A 22,405-nucleotide genomic window follows, 5' to 3' on the forward strand; every position below is an offset into this window, starting at 1 on the left:
TCTATAGGAAATTTTCACAACCTTATATAAGGGTTTGATATCATACTAGCTTTTGTTTACAGCCACAAAGGTGGGCTTCTCTTGAGGAAGACAAGATCATGACTACTCTCAAGACGAACAAAAATCTCTACTGTTTCTTCACTAACAACCTAAAATATGAAAATGAGACAAAAACATAGAAATAACACCTATTTAAAATATCAGTGTGGGCTTCCCTGGTGGCGCAGTGGTTGAGAGTCCGCCTGCCGATGCAGGGGACACGGGCTCGTGGCCCGGTCCGGGAAGATCCCACATGCCGCGGAGCGACTGGGCCCGTGAGCCATGGCCGCTGAGCCTGCGCGTCCGGAGCCTGTGCTCTGCAACGGGAGAGGCCACAGCAGTGAGAGGCCCGCGTACTGCAAAAAAATAAAAAATAAAAAAAAAAATAAATAAATAAAATATCAGTGGATCGATCTGCTGTATTAATTTCTGAATATGTGTTTCTAAAGAAAATAACCATTCATTCATTTATTCAGTTATTCACTTAGTACATATTTATATGCAAGGCACTTTCTGAGATGCTAGAGAGAAAGATAAGGACATTGAGCCATGTTTTCTGCACTTAAATACGTAAAGTTCAGAAGCATATGGTGCTTGTGTAGTAGTTACAAGGGCCAGTTTGGAAACTTCTGGTTTTGAATATAAGATTTATCCCTTTCTGTTTGAAAGGGGATAATCATCACAAATGCTCAAAGCCTTGTTGCAAACGTTAAATAAATAAATATTTTATACCAGGTGTTCTTAGCATTTGTACAACTAGGACAGTGTGGAACTATGTTTATGACGTTATAAAGGGATGAAGCCACATTAGAGAGTTGAGTTAATTCTGGAGAAGAAGATTAGAGGGGAAAGTTGAGCAAATAGGAAAGAGCATTGTTTTCAAGAAGCTTTCAGTCTGAAAAGGAAAAATCTGTATGCAGTGCAATTTATATATAAAAGTAAAAGGTGCCCCGAGAGACAGTCAGATAAAGTATTTTTAGAGTTCAGAAGAGGGAACTAGTCAGCTTAGGAATCAACTAAATCTTTAATATGTATCTGAACGACTTAGGTGGATGTATTAGGGATAGGAATGTACTTGATCAAGTCTGTCAAAAAGTGTAAAAAAAAAAGTTGGGTAAATTAGAGAACTCTGGGTGATTGGTGTAAAACAGCTGTCCAAAACTCATTTCTAACTTCGTATTTTCCTAAGAAAAGCTCCAATCTGATTAACCTCTTTCATGGGGGTTCTTCCTGATTTGCAACCCCATGTCTGAACATTGACTGAAGATCATCCTTTTTCTTAAATCTAATCTTAAATCAATGTCCCGTTCTCCCAGAAACTTTGCTGTTGCTGTTTGGCTGCCCTGTGTTATCCAGCTCCTTTCTTTGACCTACAGCACCTTATCACATCATTTTTGTTCATTATTTAATTTTCTGCCTTTCCACTAGAATGCCCTTCAAGAAAGCAAGAATCTTCTAACTATCAAGTTTCTTAGGTGCCTAAAAGAAGGCTTGGCACATCACAGGAGCTGAATAAAAGTGTATTGCAATAATAAAGGGCCCAAATAGGAGATCAGCCCAATTCACCTCCATTTTAGCTGGCGACACATGTAGGATGGCATATTTTGGATGAATTCGTGAATACTTATTTTTTTTAAATCTCTTTGAAACCATAGCACTGTGATAATTGCCCAATTAAGCCTGTTTTGTCTAGGACTTTCCCTTCCCAATAGCACAACAGCTCAGTGGCTTTTCATGTTGCCAGGTTTGCAATTTGATAGGAGAGTTAGTCATTTTGTATTTCACATTTAGAGGGGGAAAGGTAACTGTGATGTGATAGATGTGTTAATGAACTTGACTGTGGTAATCATTTCACAGTGTATACGTATATCAAATCATCACGTTGTACACCACTTTAAATATATTGCAATTTTTTTTGTCAATTATACCTCAATAAAGCTGGGGGGAAAAAGAAAGAAAGGGGAGGCAGGGCAGCCACGACCACACTACTGAAATTTTCAAAAATCCTGTCTTTTAACTAGAAAATTAAGCTTATTCTAAAAGAATAAAAATGAACAGCCACTGTAATGGTTAAATTTTTTCTCACGCATCTTGGCCCCAAATTCTCACTTCATCAAATGTAAATAAAGTAGTAGCATGCCCTGGAGAGCCCAGGGATGTGGCTTTATACAATGTCCCATCACCCAGGGAGTGCTGATTGTGTGGTACCTTTATGGAACCTTAGAATAACAACATGAAGTGGGTGATATCATTCCCATTGTTTAGGTTAAGAAACTGAGCCTTAAAGATGTAAAAAAAAAAAAAAATGCCCTTGCTGTGTGAGAGTGGCAAGTCATTGATGTAGAATATGATCTGTCTTATAATAAGATGATGTGAACAAGATCTTCTGCCGTTATAACTGTGGCATATAGGTGTTTTCCACTGCATCATGTCTTCTAGAAATAAACTTAAAGATTGGCACAGTTTCCTGTAATAAAGTGAAATGATGTGAAAGCCCTGCTAAAATAAATTTCAAACACTGTTGGGACAGAAACTCGGACTTTGTTGCACATTCTTGTACCCTCCCCATCTAACTCTGAGCCCCGCACACAGCACGTAATATGCAAATAGGCTTTGTGCGAGTGAATGAATGAATTCAGATAATAAAACAGAATAAACAAAGCTTCCACCTGCTGCAATCCTGACACATTGTAGAAGATGCCTGCAGTGCCACTGGTAAGATAATTGTGCAAGGTCAGGATGGAAATAGCTGTCAGTCTAAAGCATAAATGATGCTAGTTTACTTCTTAAGCATTTATAGGATTTTGTTCCATAGGTACTGGAACAGCAAAGCCCTGCTTGCTGGGAACAGGCCGCCTAAGAAAAGAAAATATACTTTTTCCCCCTGTTGTATTATAAAAGAGTCATTCCGATTCTGAAAGCATTTATTTATGCACATGAAACTGTAAAACAGACAGCTTATTAGTTTTCACAACCAGGCCTCCAATTGTCCTCATTATACGTTTGTGAAAGCAGTGGGTAGGCCACCATCCTGGCGTTGTTTGCACGGGATATAGAAGGCATTTTTCTCCTATGCATAGTAAACATGGCTGAGATTTTACAGTTACACATTTTCATACAATATTTTTCATTTCTCTCACCCGATGCACATTACAGATGTTTGCTGAAATGATGCATGGGTGAATAGAAGACATCTGTGTGCTCCAGTGCGTTTTCTGAAGTGTTTAATTGTTCCAGAAACTTTCAGGCTCATTTTAAAAACACAACGTTAAGTGTGTATGGAGGTTTCATTAAGTTACAAAACTGTTTATACCTCGAAATGCTCCAGAATATAATATGGAAACTGAATTTTATTTCCCCAGTTTACGTCTCAAAACAGAGCCAGAGAAATGACAGGATACATTTTGGTGCTGTCCATCTACCCGACTGCAGTTAAGAATCTGTCCCTGTTCCCATAATAAATTCAATTTGGAGCCTGTAGAATTTGGCAGCAACATTTCACTACAGGCTGAGAGCTGGCACAGGAGGAGAACACCCAACGAGCAATGGTTAGGCCTTTGCAAAAGAAGATGCCATGGGACGTGATTGTTAAGGATTGCACTGTGTGGTGTGTGTCTTCAAAGAGAGGTTTCTAAAGTGAAATGGCAAGCGGAGGCCACCTCGGCCTCCTGTTCAATTGCAGGATTGATCACCAACGAAAGAGACGGGTTAAATCTTCTATTATCACCCTGACATAACTTTCTAGTTAAACAACAGTGGTTCAGAGCACAAGTTCCTAGAAGGAAGTGGAAACCTGTCTTCTTGCTTATAGGTGAACGAAACCCAAACAGTCAGGTGGTACAGTTCACTATTTATTTCACCCAGAACTTGGTTGGGAAGAATTCTTCATACACAGGGTTACAAAAAACAAAAAAACAAGCTGTAATTTTTACTGATCCGTGTTTAATCCTCCTCTTCCTCCAAAGACACAGTAAAGCATCCCTTGGCGATTTGGGTGTCTGGCGTATGTCTTCTATAATCAAACAGCAAAATGAGAAAATAAATACTGGTAGGATTTAGGCCATCTTTCCCACTGGGGGAGTTTGCTTGAGGCCATTCAGGAGAAATGAATGTTGAAACCTGTATTATCAGTCAGAGAGATGTGAAGAAAAATGCATTGGCTGCCTGCATTTATTTCTCAGATTTTTTCTTTCTTTTTTTTTTTTTTACATCTTTATTGGAGTATAATTGCTTTATAATGGTATGTAAGTTTCTGCTTTATAACAAAGTGAATCAGTTATACATATACATATGTTCCCATATCTCTTTCTTCTTTCATCTCCCTCCCTCCCACCCTGCCTATCCCACCCCTCTAGGTGGTCATAAAGCACCGAGCTGATCTCCCTGTGCTATGCGGCTGCTTCCCACTAGCTATCTGTTTTACATTTGGTAGTGTATATATGTCCATGCCACTCTCTCACTTTGTCACAGCTTACCCTTCCCACTCCCCGTATCCTCAAGTCCATTCTCTAGTAGGTCTGTGTCTTTATTCCTGTCTTACCCCTAAGTTCTTCATGACATTTTTTTTTCTTAAATTCCATATAAATGTGTTAGCACACGGTATTTGTCTTTCTCTTTCTGACTTACTTCACTCTGTATGACAGACTCTAGGTCTATCCACCTCATTACAAATAGCTCAATTTCGTTTCTTTTTATGGCTGAGTAATATTCCATTGTACATATGTGCCACATCTTCTTTATCCATTCATACGATGATGGACACTTAGGTTGTTTCCATCTCCTGGCTATTGTAAATAGAGCTGCAATGAACATTTTGGTACATGACTCTTTTTGAATTATGGTTTTCTCAGGGTATATGCCCACTAGTGGGATTGCTGGGTCATATGGTTAATTCTATTTTTAGTTTTTTTAAGGAACCTCCATACTGTTCTCCATAGTGGCTGTACCAATTCACATTCCCACCAGCAGTGAAAGAGTGTTCCCTTTTCTCCACGCCCTCTCCAGCATTTATTGTTTCTAGATTTTTTGATGATGGCCATTCTGACTGGTGTGAGATGATATCTCATTGTAGTTTTGATTTGCATTTCTCTAATGATTAATGATGTTGAGCATTCTTTCATGTATTTGTTGGCAGTCTATATATCCTCTTTGGAGAAATGTCTATTTAGGTCTTCTGCCCATTTTGGATTGGGTTGTTTGTTTTTTTGTTACTGAGCTGTATGAGCTGCTTGTAAATTTTGGAGATTAATCCTTTGTCAGTTGCTTCATTTGCAAGTATTTTCTCCCATTCTGAGGGTTGTCTTTTGGTCTTGTTTATGGTTTCCTTTGCTGTGCAAAAGCTTTGAAGTTTCATTAGGTCCCATTTGTTTATTTTTGTTTTTATTTCCATTTCTCTAGGAGGTGGGTCAAAAAGGATCTTGCTGTGATTTATGTCATAGAGTGTTCTGCCTATGTTTTCCTCTAAGAGTTTGATAGTATCTGGCCTTACATTTAGGTCTTTAATCCATTTTGAGCTTATTTTTGTGTATGGTGTTAGGAAGTGATCTAATCTCATACTTTTACATGTACCTGTCCTGTTTCCCCAGCACCACTTATTGAAGAGGCTGTCCTTTCTCCACTGTACATTCATGCCTCCTTTATCAAAGATAAGCTGACCATATGTGCATGAGTTTATCTCTGGGCTTTCTATCCTGGTCCATTGGTCTATCTTTCTGTTTTTGTGCCAGTACCATACTGTCTTGATTACGGTAGCTTTGTAGTATACTCTGAAGTCAGGGAGCCTGATTCCTCCAGCTCCGTTTTTGTTTCTCAAGATTGCTTTGGCTATTCGGGGTCTTTTGTGTTTCCATACAAATTGTGAAATTTTTTGTTCTAGTTCTGTGAAAAATGCCAGTGGTCATTTGATAGGGATTGCCTTGAATCTGTGGATTGATTTGGGTAGTAGAGTCATTTTCACAATGTTGATTCTTCCAATCCAAGAAGATGGTATATCTCTCCATCTATTTGTATCATCTTTAATTTCTTTCATCAATGTCTTATAATTTTCTGCATACAAGTCTTTTGTCTCCTTAGGTAGGTTTATTCCTAGATATTTTATTCTTTTTCTTGCAGTGGTAAATGGGAGTATTTTCTTGATTTCACTTTAACATTTTTCATCATTAGTGTATAGGAATGCAAGAGATTTCTGTGCATTAATTTTGTATCTGGCTACTTTACCGAATTCATTGATTAGCTCTAGTAGTTTTCTGGTAACGTCTTTAGGATTCTCTATGTACAGTATCATGTCATCTGCAAACAGTGACAGATTTACTTCTTCTTTTCCAATGTGGATTCCTTTTATTTCCTTTTCTTCTCTGATTGCTGTGGCTAAAACTTCCAAAACTATATTGAATAAGAGTGGTGAGAGTGGGCAACCTTGTCTTTTTCCTGATCTTAGTGGAAATGCTTTCAGTTTTTCACCATTGAGGATGATGTTGGCTGTGGGTTTGTCATATATGGCCTTTATTATGTTGAGGAAAGCTCCCTCTATGCCTATTTTCTGGAGGGTTTTTATCATAAATGGGTGTTGAATTTTGCCGAAAGCTTTCTCTGCATCTATTGAGATAACCATATGGTTTTTCTCCTTCAATTTGTTAATACGGTGTATCACATTGATTGATTTGCGTATATTGAAGAATCCTTGCATTCCTGGAATAAACCCCACTTGATCATGGTGTATGATCCTCTTAATGTGCTGTTGGATTCTGTTTGCTAGTATTTTGTTGAGGATTTTTGCATCTATGTTCATCAGTGATATTGGCCTGTAGTTTTCTTTCTTTGTGACATCTTTGTCTGGTTTTGGTATCAGGGTGATGGTGGCCTCGTAGAATGAGTTTGGGAGTATTCCTCCTTCTGCTATATTTTGGAAGAGTTTGAGAAGGATAGGTGTTAGCTCTTCTCTAAATGTTTGATAGAATTTGCCTGTGAAGCCGTCTGGTCCTGGGCTTGTGTTTGTTGGAAGATTTTAAATCACAGTTTCAATTTCAGTGCTTGTGATTGGTCTGTTCATATTTTCTATTTCTTCCTGATTCAGTCTTGGCAGGTTGTGCATTTCTAAGAATTTGTCCATTTCACCAGGTTGTCCATTTTATTGGCATAGAGTTGCTTGTAGTAATCTCTCATGATCTTTTGTATTTCTGCAGTGTCAGTTGTTACTTCTCCTTTTTCAATTCTAATTCTATTGATTTGAGTCTTCTCCCTTTTTTTCTTGATGAGTCTGGCTAATGGTTTATCAATTTTGTTTATCTTCTCAAAGAACCAGCTTTTAGTTTTGTTGATCTTTGCCATCGTTTCCTTCATTTCTTTTTCATTTATTTCTGATCTGACCTTTATGATTTCTTTCCTTCTGCTAACTTTGTTTTTTTTTGTTGTTCTTCTTTCTCTAATTGCTTTAGGTGCAAGGTTAAGTTGTTTATTCGAGATGTTTCCTGTTTCTTAAGGTAGGATTGTATTGCTATAAACTTCCCTCTTAGAACTGCTTTTGCAGCATCCCATTGGTTTTGGGTCGTCGTGTCTCCATTGTCATTTGTTTCTAGGTATTTTTTGATTTCCTCTTTGATTTCTTCAGTGATCACTTGGTTATTAAGTAGTGTATTGTTTAGCCTCCATGTGTTTGTATTTTTTACAGATCTTTTCCTGTAATTGATATCTAGTCTTGTAGCATTGTGGTCGGAAAAGATACTTGATACAATTTCAGTTTTCTTAAATTTACCAAGGCTTTATTTGTGACCCAATATATGATCTATCCTGGAGAATGTTCCATGAGCACTTGAGAAAAATGTGTATTCTGTTGTTTTTGGATGGAATGTCCTATAAATATCAATTAAGTCCATCTTGTTTAATGTATCCTTTAAAGCTTGTGTTTCCTTATTTATTTTCATTTTGGATGATCTGTCCATTGGTGAAAGTGGGGTGTTAAAGTCCCCTACTATGAATGTGTTACTGTCGATTTCCCCTTTTATGGCTGTTAGTACTTGCCTTATGTATTGAGGTGCGCCTATGTTGGGTGCATAAATATTTAAAATTGTTATATCCTCTTCTTGGATTGGTCCCTTGATCATTATGTAGTGTCCTTCTTTGTCTCTTCTAATAGTCTTTATTTTAAAATCTGTTTTGTCTGATATGAGAATTGCTACTCCAGCTTTCTTTTGGTTTCCATTTGCATGGAATATCTTCTTCCATCCCCTCACTTTCAGTCTGTATGTGTCTCTAGGTCTGAAGTGGGTCTCTTGTAGACAGCATATATATGGGTCTTGTTTTTGTATCCATTCAGTCAGTCTGTGTCTTTTGGTGGGAGCATTTAATCCATTTACATATAAGGTAATTATCGATATGTATGTTCCTATTCCCATTTTCTTAATTGTTTGGGTTTGTTATTGTAGGTCTTTTCCTTCTCTTGTGTTTCTTGCCTAGAGAAGATCCTTTAGCATTTGTTGTAAAGCTGGTTTTGTGGTGCTGAACTCTCTCAACTGTTGCTTCTCTGTAAAGGTTTTAATTTCTCCATCAAATCTGAATGAGATCCTTGCTGGGTAGAGTAATCTTGGTTGCAGGTTTTCTCCTTCATCACTTTAAATATGGGCTGCCAGTCCCTTCTGGCTTTCAGAGTTTCTGCTGAAAGATCAGCTGTTAACCTTATGGGGATTCCTTTGTGTGTTATTTGTTGTTTTCCCCTTGCTGCTTTTAATATGTTTTCTTTGTATTTAATTTTTGACAGTTTGATTAATATGTGTCTTGGCGTGTTTTTCCTTGGATTTTTCCTGTATGGGACTCTCTGTGCTTCCTGGACTTGATTAACTATTTCCTTTCCCATATTAGGGAAGTTTTCAACTATAATCTCTTCAAATATTTTCTCAGTCCCTTTCTTTTTCTCTTCTTCTTCTGGAACCCCTATAATTCGAACGTTGGTGCATTTAATGTTGTCCCAGAGGTCTCTGAGACTGTCCTCAGTTCTTTTCATTGTTTTTTTCTTTATTCTGCTCTGTAGTAGTTATTTCCACTATTTTATCTTCTACGTCACTTATCCGTTCTTCTGCCTTAGTTATTCTGCTATTGATCCCTTCTAGAGTATTTTTAATTTCAATTATTGTGTTGTTCATCTTTGCTTGTTTCCTTTTAGTTCTTCTAGGTCCTTGTTAAATGTTTCTTGCATTCTCTCTATTGTATTTCCAAGATTTTGGATCATCTTTACTATCATTATTCTGAATTCTTTTTCAGGTAGACTGCCTGTTTCCTCTTTGTTTGTTAGGTCTGGTGGGTTTTTACCTTGCTCCTTCATCTGCTGTGTGTTTTTCTGCCTTCTCCTTTTGCTTATCTTACTGTGTTTGGGGTCTCCTTTTTGAAGCCTGCAGGTTCGTAGTTCCCGTTGTTTTTGGTGTCTGTTACCAGTGGCTCAGGTTGGTTCAGTGGGTTTTGTAGGCTTCCTGGTTGAGGGGACTAGTGCCTATGTTCTGGTGGATGAGGCTGGATCTTGTCTTTTTGGTGGGCAGGTCCACGTCTGGTGGTGTGTTTTGGGGTGTCTGTGGCCTTATTATGATTTTAGGAAGCCTCTCTGCTAATGGGTGGGGTTGTGTTCCTGTCTTGCTAGTTGTTTGGCATAGGGTGTCCAGCACTGTAGCTTGCTGGTCGTTGAGTGAAGCTGGGTCTTGGTGTTGAGATGGAGATCTCTGAGAGATTTTTGCCGTTTGATATTATGTGGAGCTGGTAGGTCTCTTGTGGACCCGTGTCCTGAAGTTGGCTCTCCTACCTCAGAGGCATAGCACTGACTCCTGGCTGCAGCACCAAGAGCCTTTCACCCACACGGCTCAGAATAAAAGGGAGAAAAAGTAGAAAGAAAGAAAGAGGATAAAAGAAAAGAAAAGAAAGGTAAAATAAAATAAAGTTATTAAAATAAAAATATAGTTATTAAGAAAAAAAAATTTTTTTAAGTAAAAAACAAAAAATAGACGGATTGAACCCTAGGACAAATGGTGAAAGCAAAGCTATACAGACAAAATCTCACACAGAAGCATACACATACACACTCACAAAAAGAGGAAAAGGGGAAAAAATAATAAATCTTGCTCTCAAAGTCCACCTCCTCAATTTGGGTTGATTTGTTGTCTATTTAGGTATTCCACAGATGCAGGTACATCAAGTTGATTGTGGAGATTTAATCCTATGCTCCTGAGGCTGCCGGGAGAGATTTCCCTTTCTCTTCTTTGTTCGCACAGCTCCCGGGGTTCAGCTTTGGATTTGGCCCCGCCTCTCCGTGTAGGTCGCCAGAGGGCGTCTGTTCTTCGCTCAGACAGGTCGGGGTTAAAGGAGCCGCTGATTCAGGGACTCTGGCTCACTCAGGCCTGGGGGAGGGAGGGGCATGGAGTGTGGGGCGTGCCTGCGGCGGCAGAGGCCGGCGTGACGTTGCACCAGCGTGAGGCGCGCCGTGCGTTCTCCCGGGGAAGTTGTGCCTGGACCCTGGGACCCTGGCAGTGGCGGGCTCCCCAGGCTCCCCGGAAGGGAAGTGTGGAGAGTGACCTGTGCTCGCACACAGGCTTCTTGGTGGCGGCAGCAGCAGCCTTAGCGTCTCATGCCCGTCTCTGGGGTCCGCGCTGTTAGCCGCGGCTCGCGCCCGTCTCTGGAGCCCCTTTAAGGAGCGCTCTTAATCCCCTCTCCTCTCGCACCAAGAAAGAAAGAGGGAAGAAAAAGTCTCTTGCCTTTTCGGCAGGTCCAGACTTTTTCCCGGACTCCCTCCCGGCTAGCCGTGGTGCACTAACCCCTTCAGGCTGTGTTCACGCGCCAACCCCAGTCCTCTCCCTGCGCTCTGACCGAAGTCGGAGACTCAGCTCCCAGCCCCGCCCACGCCGGAGGGTGAGCAGACAAGCCTCTCTGGCTGGTGAGTGCTGGTCGGCACCGATCCTCTGTGCGGGAATCTCTCCGCTTTGCCCTCTGCACCCCTGTTGCTGTGCTCTCCTCCGCAGCTCTGAAGCTTCCCCCCTCCGCTACCCGCAGTCTCCGCCCGCGAAGGGGCTTCTGGTGTGCGGAAACCTTTCCTCCTTCACGGCTCCCTCCCACTGGTGCAGGTCCCGTCCCTCTCCTTTTGTCTCTGTTTATTCTTTTTTCTTTTGCCCTACCCAGGTACGTGGGGAGTTTCTTGACTTTTGGGAGGTCTGAGGTCTTCTGCCAGCGTTCAGTAGGTGTTCTGTAGGAGTCGTTCCACGTGTAGATGTATTTCTGATGTATCTGTGGGGAGGAAGGTGATCTCCGCGTCTTACTCTTCCGCCATCTTCCCCTTCCGCCATCTTCCCCCTCTCTCCCCTCAGATTTTTTCTTAAGCACACTAGGTCTGTGCTGTGTTGTAATTGGGGGTGGGGTACAGGGTGCACAACAAACAAACCAAAGAAACCTCTAGGAGTGCATGCCAGTCATGTAAAGAAGAACCCCAGAGCATGGTTCGATAAAAGTTAAAAAAAAAAAAAAAATGGATTTCGCATGACACGTTTAAAACATCCAGGGCCAGATGCTTCAGCTTCTAGTAAGTCAACAAGTTACACAGGTATTATGAAATTATTGCCCTGCTATTCAACAACCAAAAAGGGTTGTCATTAGCAACACTTGTTCCCCATTACGTCTTGTATTGCCTACTACTCGGGGGAATTAATAAGGAGGATGAGGGAAGATGGGTTGAGGGTTTATTTTTATTAAAATAATGAAAGCATTTGCATCGGTTGCTGTGACCTGTTGGGCCTATGATCTTTGGAAAATCTGAATGTTTAAGTAACATGTTTTCAGATGATGAAGCCAGACGCTCTTTCTTGGTATTGTACATACTGAACTTGGATCAGAGTAGCCAAAAGGTCAAATCAAAGTTGGAAGATGATATTAGGAGGGCCAATAATGCATATCTTTCTGAATTTCAGCTATTGCAAAGGTTCTGCTGTTTTATTTTTTCACCTGCTATTGAAATGCTTACTCTCTGAAAATGTATTGCAAATGAGTCTTTGCAAATGGGGTTTGTGTTCTTCTTATCGTAAGAGTTTTAGCTTTTCCAGTGTGCACATTTTCACGCTGCACCAAACCTTTGTTTTTCTGCTTAGGGTGTCAGCACCAGCATTTTTTCTTTCTGAGTAATGTGCAGAATTGGTGTGCTGTCTTGCTCATAAAGAAGTAGAGCCTAGCTAACAGAGCTGCCCTACCCAAATCCCAACATCTTATTTTCCCGAAGACCTTTCATCTTAGATTGTCAGCAAACTGGAACCTCTAATCTGACAGTGTAAAATTTTTGATGGTTAATTTTTCTTGTAGTGTTTGCTGTCATTATAGGGGGCAGATGTGTCGGTTCTGCTGCTAATGGGAGGGGACTTTCAGGTGTGGAAAGAGGCAAATGATACTGGAGCCCTCTGTTAATTAAAATCCAAGCAGCACTTTGGCAAATTGCACTTAACCAAGAAGCTAAATGCAGAAAAATGGGTTTATTAAAAGCAGAATTCACCTTGGAGTTGACATGTTCACACTTGACTTGATACTAGCAGGATGAATTGTGGTGACAGGGATCATTTTTGTTGACAACAGCTGGAAATACAACAGCTATATTATTATAATTAGTATCAGCATCAAGTTGGATTATAATAGGGGCTTTCTTGGAGAAATGGCACAGTGTCAAGTTTATAGTCACTAGCTAAATGAGTCTCTTGTATCCTCGACAAAGGGACAAAAACAGTTCCAAATGAAAACACAAACAGAGAATCCTGTTGTTATATTTCCTGGGTATTACTCAGGGTCCTATTTATCACACACCAACACTTGCCACTTTGAAGAAACATTATCCCGCAAGGTTTACACTTTTCAATTTGCCTCTGTGGTCTGCATTCTGCATGCATTTCCATGGAGAAGCCTATACCGCAGCTTGACTAGAAATCTTTTCTGCCGTAAGATTAACCTCAAAGCATCCATTTTCCCCCCTCTGGGTAATCACTTGACAAATGCATCCACAAAACCTCTGCACACATTTATTCCAGTGTACAGGTACATCAACAGTCTTGAATCAGTATTAGGAGAAATATCATCCTTGACGGAAAGTAGTGCTGCCTTTTCATTTCCAGGTGTCTGAAGTTGAAGGATGCAGATTTCCTGGGAAGCCAGATAACAGGCAGAAATATCCTGGAGGAGGATGTGGGTAAAAGCTTGTCTTAGCTTTGTTACAGACCCCAGCCCAGTGGTTCTTCTTGGGAAGCATGTGGGATTTGCATGGACAGGGAGATATGACACTCAAATATGGGAGATATTCACTCAAATAACATTGAGAAACTTGTATTGAGGATGTGTCCAGTGCCTGGTCTTGTGCTGGCTACATCAAAATTCATTGTATTTTTGAACCCACAGCAATTTTATACCACAGAGCAAATTGACATGGAATTGACTGGATGGGAGAATGTGAGATTTGTGTGTGTGTGTGTGTGTGTGTGCTTTCTAAGTCACTTTCTTATTAAAGACAAGAACATATTGTTACATTTGAGAATACCTTTTTGTGTTTCCTCTTCCAAAGTTAAGGAAATGAGCTATTATTTCTTTCTTTTCCATTATGGTTTATCCCAGGATATTGAATATAGTTCCCTGTGCTATACAGGAGGACTTCGTTTTTTATCCATTCTGTATATAATAGTTTGCGTCTGCTAATCCCAAACTCCCAATCCATGCTTCTCCCACCCTCCTCCCCCTTGACAACCACCAGTCTATTCTCTATGTCCCTGATTCTGTTTCATAGATAGGTTCATTTGTGTCATATTTTAGATTCCACGTATAAGTGGTATCATATGGTATTTGTCTTTCTCTTTCTGACTTACCTGAGTTAGTATTATAATCTATAGTTGTATCCGTGTTGCTACAAATGGCATTATTTCATTCTTTTTTATGGCTGAGTAGTATTCCATTGTTATATATGTACCACATCTTCTTTATCCATTCCTCTGTCGACGGACATGTAGATTGTTTCCATGTCTTGGTTATTGTGAATAGTGCTGCTAGGAACATAGGGGTGCATGCCTCTTTTTGAATTACAGTTTTGTCTGGATATACGCCCAGGAGTGGGATTGCTGGATCATGTGGTGATTCTATTTTTAGTTTTCCAAGGAACCTCCATACTTTCTTCCACAGTGGCTGCACCAACTTACGTTCCCACCAACAGTGTAGGAGGGTTCCCTTTTCTCCGCATCCTCTCCAGTGGAAATGAGCTACTATTATAACGACTATGCAGGACTACACTTAATTATAAATTACAACATCCACCACCACTTAAAATTGTAAAAGACTAGTTTATTATTCTCTCATGTACGTACACATAATGTACATGTAATTATAGTGACAATAAGCTCTCAGAAATATTGTGTAAATAACTCTTCTATACTGTTTGCATAGATTATTATATTTAATTAACTCAATAAACCTAGGATATAACAATTACTATCACCTTCCTTTCTTACAGGTTAAGGAATCCAAGCTTAGAAAAATTGTGTTACTTGGCCAAGGACACAGAACTAGTAAAAGTTGAGGATGGAATATAAAACAGGTGTTCTGATTAGAGACAGTTTGACTTCAAATTTATCTTCTGAGCCACTGCTCTCTACTTACTAGTATCTCATTTGATCCTCATACAAAACTTTGAAGAATAAAAACTATTGTTTTTGTATGTGAAAAAACTGAATCACAGAGCAGAGCGTATAAATGATGGAGAAAATGGTCCCCTACTCTTGCCTCAATGTTAGGTAATGTGATAGGAGTCCTCTCATAATAAGATAATATAAATTTATACTAACTAATGAAAATACATGTAATCTTCATCAGTCTTGTAACAGTAAATTCTCAAGGAACTATCCCCAACTTCTATTTAATAAGAAATAATCTCCATGACTGTTTATGAAGTAGGAGTGGTTTAAAAGTTCCTTCATTTTATATACAAATCTGAGCAAAAGTTCTTCACGGTAATCAGGGTAGAAATTAATACTTCTATGGAGAAGAGTGAAGTTAAAATTTTAAAAGTCTGGTGCCCACTCCAGCTGTTCTGAACTGTGGCTTTACATCAGATTGCCTGAGAAGACTTTAATAAGTATCCCACCCTCATCCCTGTATTGCCATCCCACAGATCTGAAAGGAACCCTAGGGATCTAAATATTTTTCAAAGCTAGATTCTAATCCGTGAGCAGAGGGTGATACTCACAGGCTTAGCATGTGGTAATTTCTGTTCTAGCCCCTACATATATTATTTTGCTTGACCCTCACAGTAACTCTAATATTCATTGTAGATTTGAAATCTGGGGCTAAGACAAGTTAAGTGGTTGGTCCAAAGAGAAAGAGGTGCTTGTTTGAGAACATTCCACATGGAACTATTCCATCTGTGAAACTATTAACCCCACGCTACTCTGCCCAAATACACTCACCCCACAAATATATGCAGGGATCCTGTCATTGTTCAGACACTATCTAGATTTATTTATTTTTTTCTCTGTGAAGACATTTCTTAATTTTAGAGTCCCTCACTAGAAGGTAAATTTGTTGATGACAGAAAGTTTTTACTTTGTCACTTCTCCTTTTTCCAGTCTAAACAGAGCCTGGTACAAAATGCTCACACTGACTAACTTAGCATGATACAGACTATACAGCTTGACTTTATTTTCCTGATAATGTGTTACTTCATAATGGGGGAAGATGATTTCTCCTAAAAGAAATCTAAATAAATACACAACAAAACAGAGGAAAACAAAAAAGTTATTGCGTGGTCTTCCGCATGGAAGAGTTCACCCTTTCTGATCAGTCTCTGAGCTCACTTCTTTCAGTAATTCTTGAATCTTTTCTCGCGATTCATTTTTTAAAATCTCTTACTCAGCTTACCCCCAGTTGAACATTTTAGATAAACTTAATGCAAGGACCAAAACAAGAAAATAAGTGTTGAGACCCATATTTATTGTCATTACCCAGTGTCAATGTTTTGTCACCTCTTAACTGGACTATTGCTGTAAACCGCATAACTCATCTGATTACCTAATCTTCTACAACTCTGCCTCCAACTGAATCTGGGAGCACTAATGGAGGAGCCTCCTACCTAGGGTTGATCCCTAACTGATATATTTTCTCTCTTTCCTACAGGATAAAGCCAACTCTCCCCATCTTGACATTCACGTGCCCTTGTATTTTGTTCTCAGCTCGCATCTCCAACCTTAGCTTTAATGGCTGGCTTTTCCAGACATCTCTCCTCCTAGAACAATCTAGTCACTTTTATCTTATTATCCTCCTGTCACCTGGAATGTTTTTCCTCCATTTCTTCTCCATCCCACACAATATTCAAATAACTGCAAATACTGTACTTTCATGTCCTCATTTCACCAGCTCGTTGATGAGCTACCTGTGAAAGTGAGTCTTTATTATTTTTTTGATACCGTTCCCAGTATCTGGTGGAATGTATTACACAACTGACATTCAGAACATTTTTATATTTCTGACTGTAGACTTTTGTAGCACCTCTGAATCATCATTCTGAGTAAAAATTCCAATTTTACAGGACAATCAACTGCTTGACAAATATCATTACATTGTCCTCTGTAGTGACTGTAATTCAAAACACTTCAGAAAGATTTCGATTGGCAAGATTTTGCAAAGGCTCTACATTGTTTCAGCAAACGTAGAGAAATGCTGCTCAGATCCACCCTCAACTCCCTTCAGGTTTAAAACACTCTTCCCTAAGCTGCTGGGAGTGTTGACAATTGACAGCTCAGGGCTGATGATCCCTCAGCTGAAGATAGCTCCCTGGACCAGGGCCAAGCCTCCATTCTCAGGGAGGTTCCCACAGCCAATAACTGTTCAGTGCCAGAGTTTAAAGTCCTGGATGGATCTCCTCAATGACTATCCCAGCTCCAGAGGGGAGACCACTGAGGTCTGTGTTGTAACTGCATCATTGCCCAAGTATTCCTTCTGCTCAGACTTGCCCTTTTCACTTTCCCACAGATGTTGATCGAAGAGACTCTTCAGTAAAAATTCAAGAAATCTTCATCTTAGAATCTATTTCTAGGAAACTCATTTGTGATACCTACCTACCATTGGTCATGAAATCATCAGATAATTTATTCATTCGTCCATTAATTCAATTAGCAAATATATGTTCGATAATTATATGTCTGACGCTTACTGGGTGAGGAAGACATTGACCCTGCCCTCACAGAACATGATTCTGTTACCACACCAGACTTCTCCAATTTCTCCCCACTTTCAGCAATTCCCAGAATTTCCCTCAGTCTCTCAGACTATTTTGCTTTTACTTATGCTTGACTTTTGTTTAGAATTCCTCCCCTGCTTTTCTTCTCCTGGTTAAACTCTACCTGTCTTTCATAATTCCACTCAAATGCAATGCCTCTCAGAAAGCTGTCCCTGACCGTATCCAGTCTGTGCTGGATTAAGTGAGGGATTCAAATATGGTGCTACTGCATTCAGCTGAATGTCTAAGTACATTTGTCTCTTCCCTCATCTTCCCTCCCACCACCAAACTGTAAGCTTCTTGAGTGTAGATTTTGTTGTAATATATATATTTTGTATCAGGCAAGCTGAATGTGTTCGATTGCTAAATGAATGAGTGAATAAAAATAGAAAATCTGGGAAAAAATAAAGGTTTTGATTCTGTTATCCATAGGCCCAATTATCTAAACATGCTGATTACTTGGTAGTTGCAATATAATTTTATATTCTGAGGAATTAAATAAAATGGGATAAAATATTCCTTTGATATTTCTGCACAGCTTTATTCAGCAGCCAGTTTTTCCAGGTACATTCAGTTGTGCTTTTGCAAAACTTAAATGCTACATGTTATATCCATCATATTATTAACCTTATGTTTCATATTTCTTTGATATGTATCTTTTTCATATTCTCTAAGCCCGCATGAATCTGATAGGTATCTTTAAATGAAAGCTACAAAGGAATCTTAAATAATACCAATTCTAAAAGAGCTATCTTTATATAGTACTCCAACCTAGCAGTACTCTTTCTTTTAAAAGGTTTGTGTATCATTGAAGTTATGATAGAGTAGTTTATCTCCATATTTTTAAAATGATTTCTTTTCCTTCTTATTCCCACACATGGATTTCTGTATAACATGCTTGACAAAATTTAGTTCTTGGCAAAGAATAACATGTTAATTATTATTTTCTCTCTCTCTCTTTCTTTTTTTTCTTTTAGGTACGTCTGTCACTAATGTAACAGCTACCGATGCTGATGACCCAGTTTATGGAAACAGTGCGAAGTTGGTTTATAGTATCTTGGAAGGGCAACCTTATTTTTCCATTGAGCCTGAAACAGGTTTGTGGCCTAAATTTTGAATTCTATTTACCATGTCATTGCTTCAGGAAAATACTTTCCTTGGGATGTGGATTATGAAATGTTATGGTTAAGTACTTCACTGCCTATCAATAACATTTGAATGTGTTGTTCCTGTGTAATGGGAGGTACATGGCAAACCTGACGATCATTTTGATACATATTAAAATGAATTGCAGATCCTTTGTAGAGTATCACCTGTTTAACAGATGGCCTGGCACCATTGTTCATCCCTGGGAAAATGAGCTTATAAAGCAGGCAGACTTAAATATCAGATTTAAGAATAAATACAGTTACTTACAGGCTGCATGATGCTTGGCAAGTAACATTTATAAAGCTTTCTAAGTTTCAACTCACACATCTGTGAAGTGCTGTGGAACCTTCGTTATAGCCTTATGATGAAGATCAGATGAAGCAATAAATATTAAACCTACAGTACACGACATGTGCTAATCATTCCATGCGTGGATATTATTACATTTGCTATTAGATTCCTCATTTGTAAAACAGGATACTGATATCTATGCACTAGAGGTCTTATGAAGATATTATTATTATTGCCAGTATTAAACCCCACCAGTATCCTGAGTCCAATGGTATAGATTTTAGCAAACAGGAAATAAGTTATTTAAAAAATAAGACAAAACAAAAAAAACTATTTTTAATGATTTGGAACATCATAAAATGATAGTTTTTGTAAATGAAGATATCTTTTATTGTTTAATTTTAACAATGAAGTAAGAGAGTAAGCCATTTTGTCACACTTATCTTGTTTTTTGTAGCATATTTTAAAATTATTATATATAGCACCATCTTTTGTGTGTACTTTTCTTCTGTATCTGGTGGTTTTGTCTGCAGATTTCCAAATAGAAAAATTCAGCATGTGGGCACATACACATATTGTTTCTTTGATTCATGAGTTTTCAGCAATATTGAGATGAATTTCCATGTCTTACCATTAAGTCAATTATTAATTAAATTAAATATTTAAAGCCTCTCCTCACTTTTTTCTAATTCAAAGAGTAAAATCCTCATGCATTTAAAAGTGAGGAAAAAGTACATTTATACATAAATAGGTCATGGCTTAAAATTGAATTTAGATTTGGAAACAGGAAAGAGCTCTTGTAAAATATATTAATTAGGGGCATAATTACATTTTCTTCCTCAGTGAAAGAGGAAGTCTGCCATAAACTTCATCTCATTTGTGCTCTTTGATGACCCTGGGGAAGTGGTAGAGAAGGTAGTCAGCTCTGAATTTTGAGGGAAGAGAAAAAGTCTAGAGATGTCCTATTCCTTGGCCAAAGTCACAATGAGAGTTGGGACCAGAGTTGGGACGCACACCCAGGTCCTTAATTTCAAAGCCACTGTCAGATATCTTTGAACTTCTCTTTTCATAGCAATAGTTATGGTGTAGTGGCTTCCACAAAACAGAAATGTGTTAATTGCTCAAGGGGAATTGAATAGTTTCCTCCTTTGCTCCTTGGCTATTTGTTGACTTTAATCTCAAAAGTTCACCATTTACAGTGAGAAATAATTGACACATAACTATATATTAGTTTCAGATGTATAACATAAAGATTCGATAATAGGTATATATTGTGAAGTGATTATCATAATAAGTCTAGTTAACATCCATCACCACATGTAGTTATATATATTTTTTCTTACGATGCAGACTTTTAGGAGCTACTCTCTTTGCAACTTTCAAATATACAACACAGTATTAGTAACTATACTCACTGTGCTGAACATTATATCCCCAGGACTTATTTCCTTTATAACTCTAAGTTTGTATCTTTGGATCAGCAATGGATATTAATCAAGCAAACATCCAGTCAGCATTCACTATGTTCCAGGTGCTAAATTAAGTATAAGGAGACAAAATGCACAAAGGCTAATCTCAGCCTACAAGTATCTCACAATCCATTTTGGCAGACAGACTTTTTTTTTCAACATAAATACAAGGAAGTATGATGATGCCATTTAAATAATTTATATCTTAAGAATAACTTACCATGAAGTACAGAGAATAAAAGCCCACTACTAAGTCAGAGGATTTGGGCAATTTTAAATCTCATTGACATATACTGCCATTTGCTTAATTAAATATTGTCGGCATCATTTAAGGTTTACATTTTTACTTAGCATAATGAGTGTTTATCTCAACACATATTCATTTTAGCCTTATCATTTCCAATGTGACAGATACAGAGTTATCTGACTTATATTTTAGAAAGTTATTCTGGTACTATTGTGGAAAATGTAATGGAGAGAAATGATACTTGAAGCATATACATAATAGTTACTTAATAAATATTGGTTGAGTGAAGTTGAGGTTTTTAACTGAAGCAGACACAATGCAGAAGGAAATAGAAACTAAATTTAATAATCAATAAAGTCAGCCTAAGTTCTTTAGCTGAAACATCAATATGTGTGAGTGAAATGTAAACCTTATTGTGTAAATGTGTGCGTAATTACACTTGAGTGTATTCAAATGAAAACTGAGTGTTAGTTTTTCCCAAAGAATCTAAATTTGTCAATCTCTGAGGCCTTTGTTCTCTTTTTTAAAAAAAATTTGAAACTGGTATGGATGTATGTGTGTGTGTATAAACACAGAAACAGATTCAGAATACTTTTTAATATTTTCTATTAGAAAAATATAGGAAAAAATGTACAAAGACCATTGAGCATTTGGATTTTTTATTTTGTAAGTAAATGGAAAGAAAGTACCCTTCCTTATGACCAAACAATGTGTACCAGTTGTGTCCTCTGGGAAATAGACTCTGAGGTGGAGTTAGGAAAACAAGTGACTTGCTGGGGGTTAATGACTGTGAAAGATAGAAGAAGCACTGTCTTAGTTCCAGCTGCTATAACAAAATACAATAAACTGGGTGGCTTAGAAGAGTCAGAAAGTTATTTCTTAGAGTTCTAGAGGCTGGAAGTTTGAGATCAGGGTGGTCATGGTTGGGTTCCGGTGAGGACCCTCTTCTGGGTTGCAGAGGCTGACTTCTCCTCTCCTCTTGGAAAGAGAACAAGCTGGCTCTCTGGCCTCTTTATACATGAACACTGATACTATTTATGAGGGCTTCACCCTCATGATCTACCTCTCAAAGCCCCCACCTCCAAATACCATCACAGTGGGGATTACAGTTCCGTGTATGAATCTGGAGAAGGACAAAAACATTCAATCCATATCAGAGATGAAACAGAAGTAGACAGGGAAGCCCATGACACTGTGATGCAGACAGATCTCATACCCATGTAAGTTAGGAGGAGAGGACATAGGATAAGGCAATGTAGATTTGACAGCGTCTTGGCCAAACCCATAGAGGTCCCTGGAACAAAGATTTCTCTTAAAAGGAGTCTCATGGTACCCACAAATGACCAGGCTTTATTATCACCTGCCATGCACAGTCATTGGCTGGGATGTGTCTGGGAAGAGTAGGTCCTCTGCTTGAATCTTAAAACGGATCCTAAAAATGCCTCAGCTGGAGGTTGTCCGCTAACTGCACTCTTGGGCAAGTTCTTTCTTGAGAAGAAGTCCAAGCAGTAGGCCTCTGTGGCTGCCACAAGTCATGGCAAAAACAAAAGAGAAAATGTTGAGAATGTGATGTTTATTTAAAACAATAATACATAAAATTAGCATGTGCTTGGTGAATTAGTCAAAAACTGATAGTAGGAGTGTTAATAGGTACATTTATTGGAGAAAAAGGCTATTGTGCTAATTTGATTTATAACAAGAAATGTATATTTGGTCTTTGTCCCAGTTTCTGGCACAGAGCTCCTAAAATCCTTAGAATTTCCTAAGAGGTGAGAGTGATAAAGCTGTCTTTTGTTATGTTAACCAGGTGACTTAGGGAACCAATGTTCTGATTAAAGGGTTGGAACTTTCAGTCCCACCCTCAGACCTTTGGGGAGGAGAAAAGGGCTGGAGTGTGACTCTTGCCAATGGCCAATGATTTCATCAGTCCTGCCCTTATAATGAAGCCTCCATAAAATC

General features: G+C 38.7%; 1 protein-coding gene across 1 annotated transcript in view; it reads left to right on the forward strand.

The window, feature by feature from the left end:
- Nucleotides 1-22,405, forward strand: part of CDH8 (cadherin 8) — a gene marked incomplete at its 3' end in the record, with an annotated part of 356,559 nt that overhangs the window by 147,204 nt on the left and 186,950 nt on the right. The window contains exon 3 of the mRNA XM_079723723.1: nucleotides 18,268-18,387. Coding sequence (XP_079579849.1) covers nucleotides 18,268-18,387 — 120 coding nt within the window. The remainder of the gene's footprint in view (nucleotides 1-18,267; nucleotides 18,388-22,405) is intronic.

The sequence above is a fragment of the Hyperoodon ampullatus genome (assembly GCF_949752795.1).
Source record: "Hyperoodon ampullatus genome assembly, chromosome: 18".
NCBI classification, from domain to species: domain Eukaryota; kingdom Metazoa; phylum Chordata; class Mammalia; order Artiodactyla; family Ziphiidae; genus Hyperoodon; species Hyperoodon ampullatus.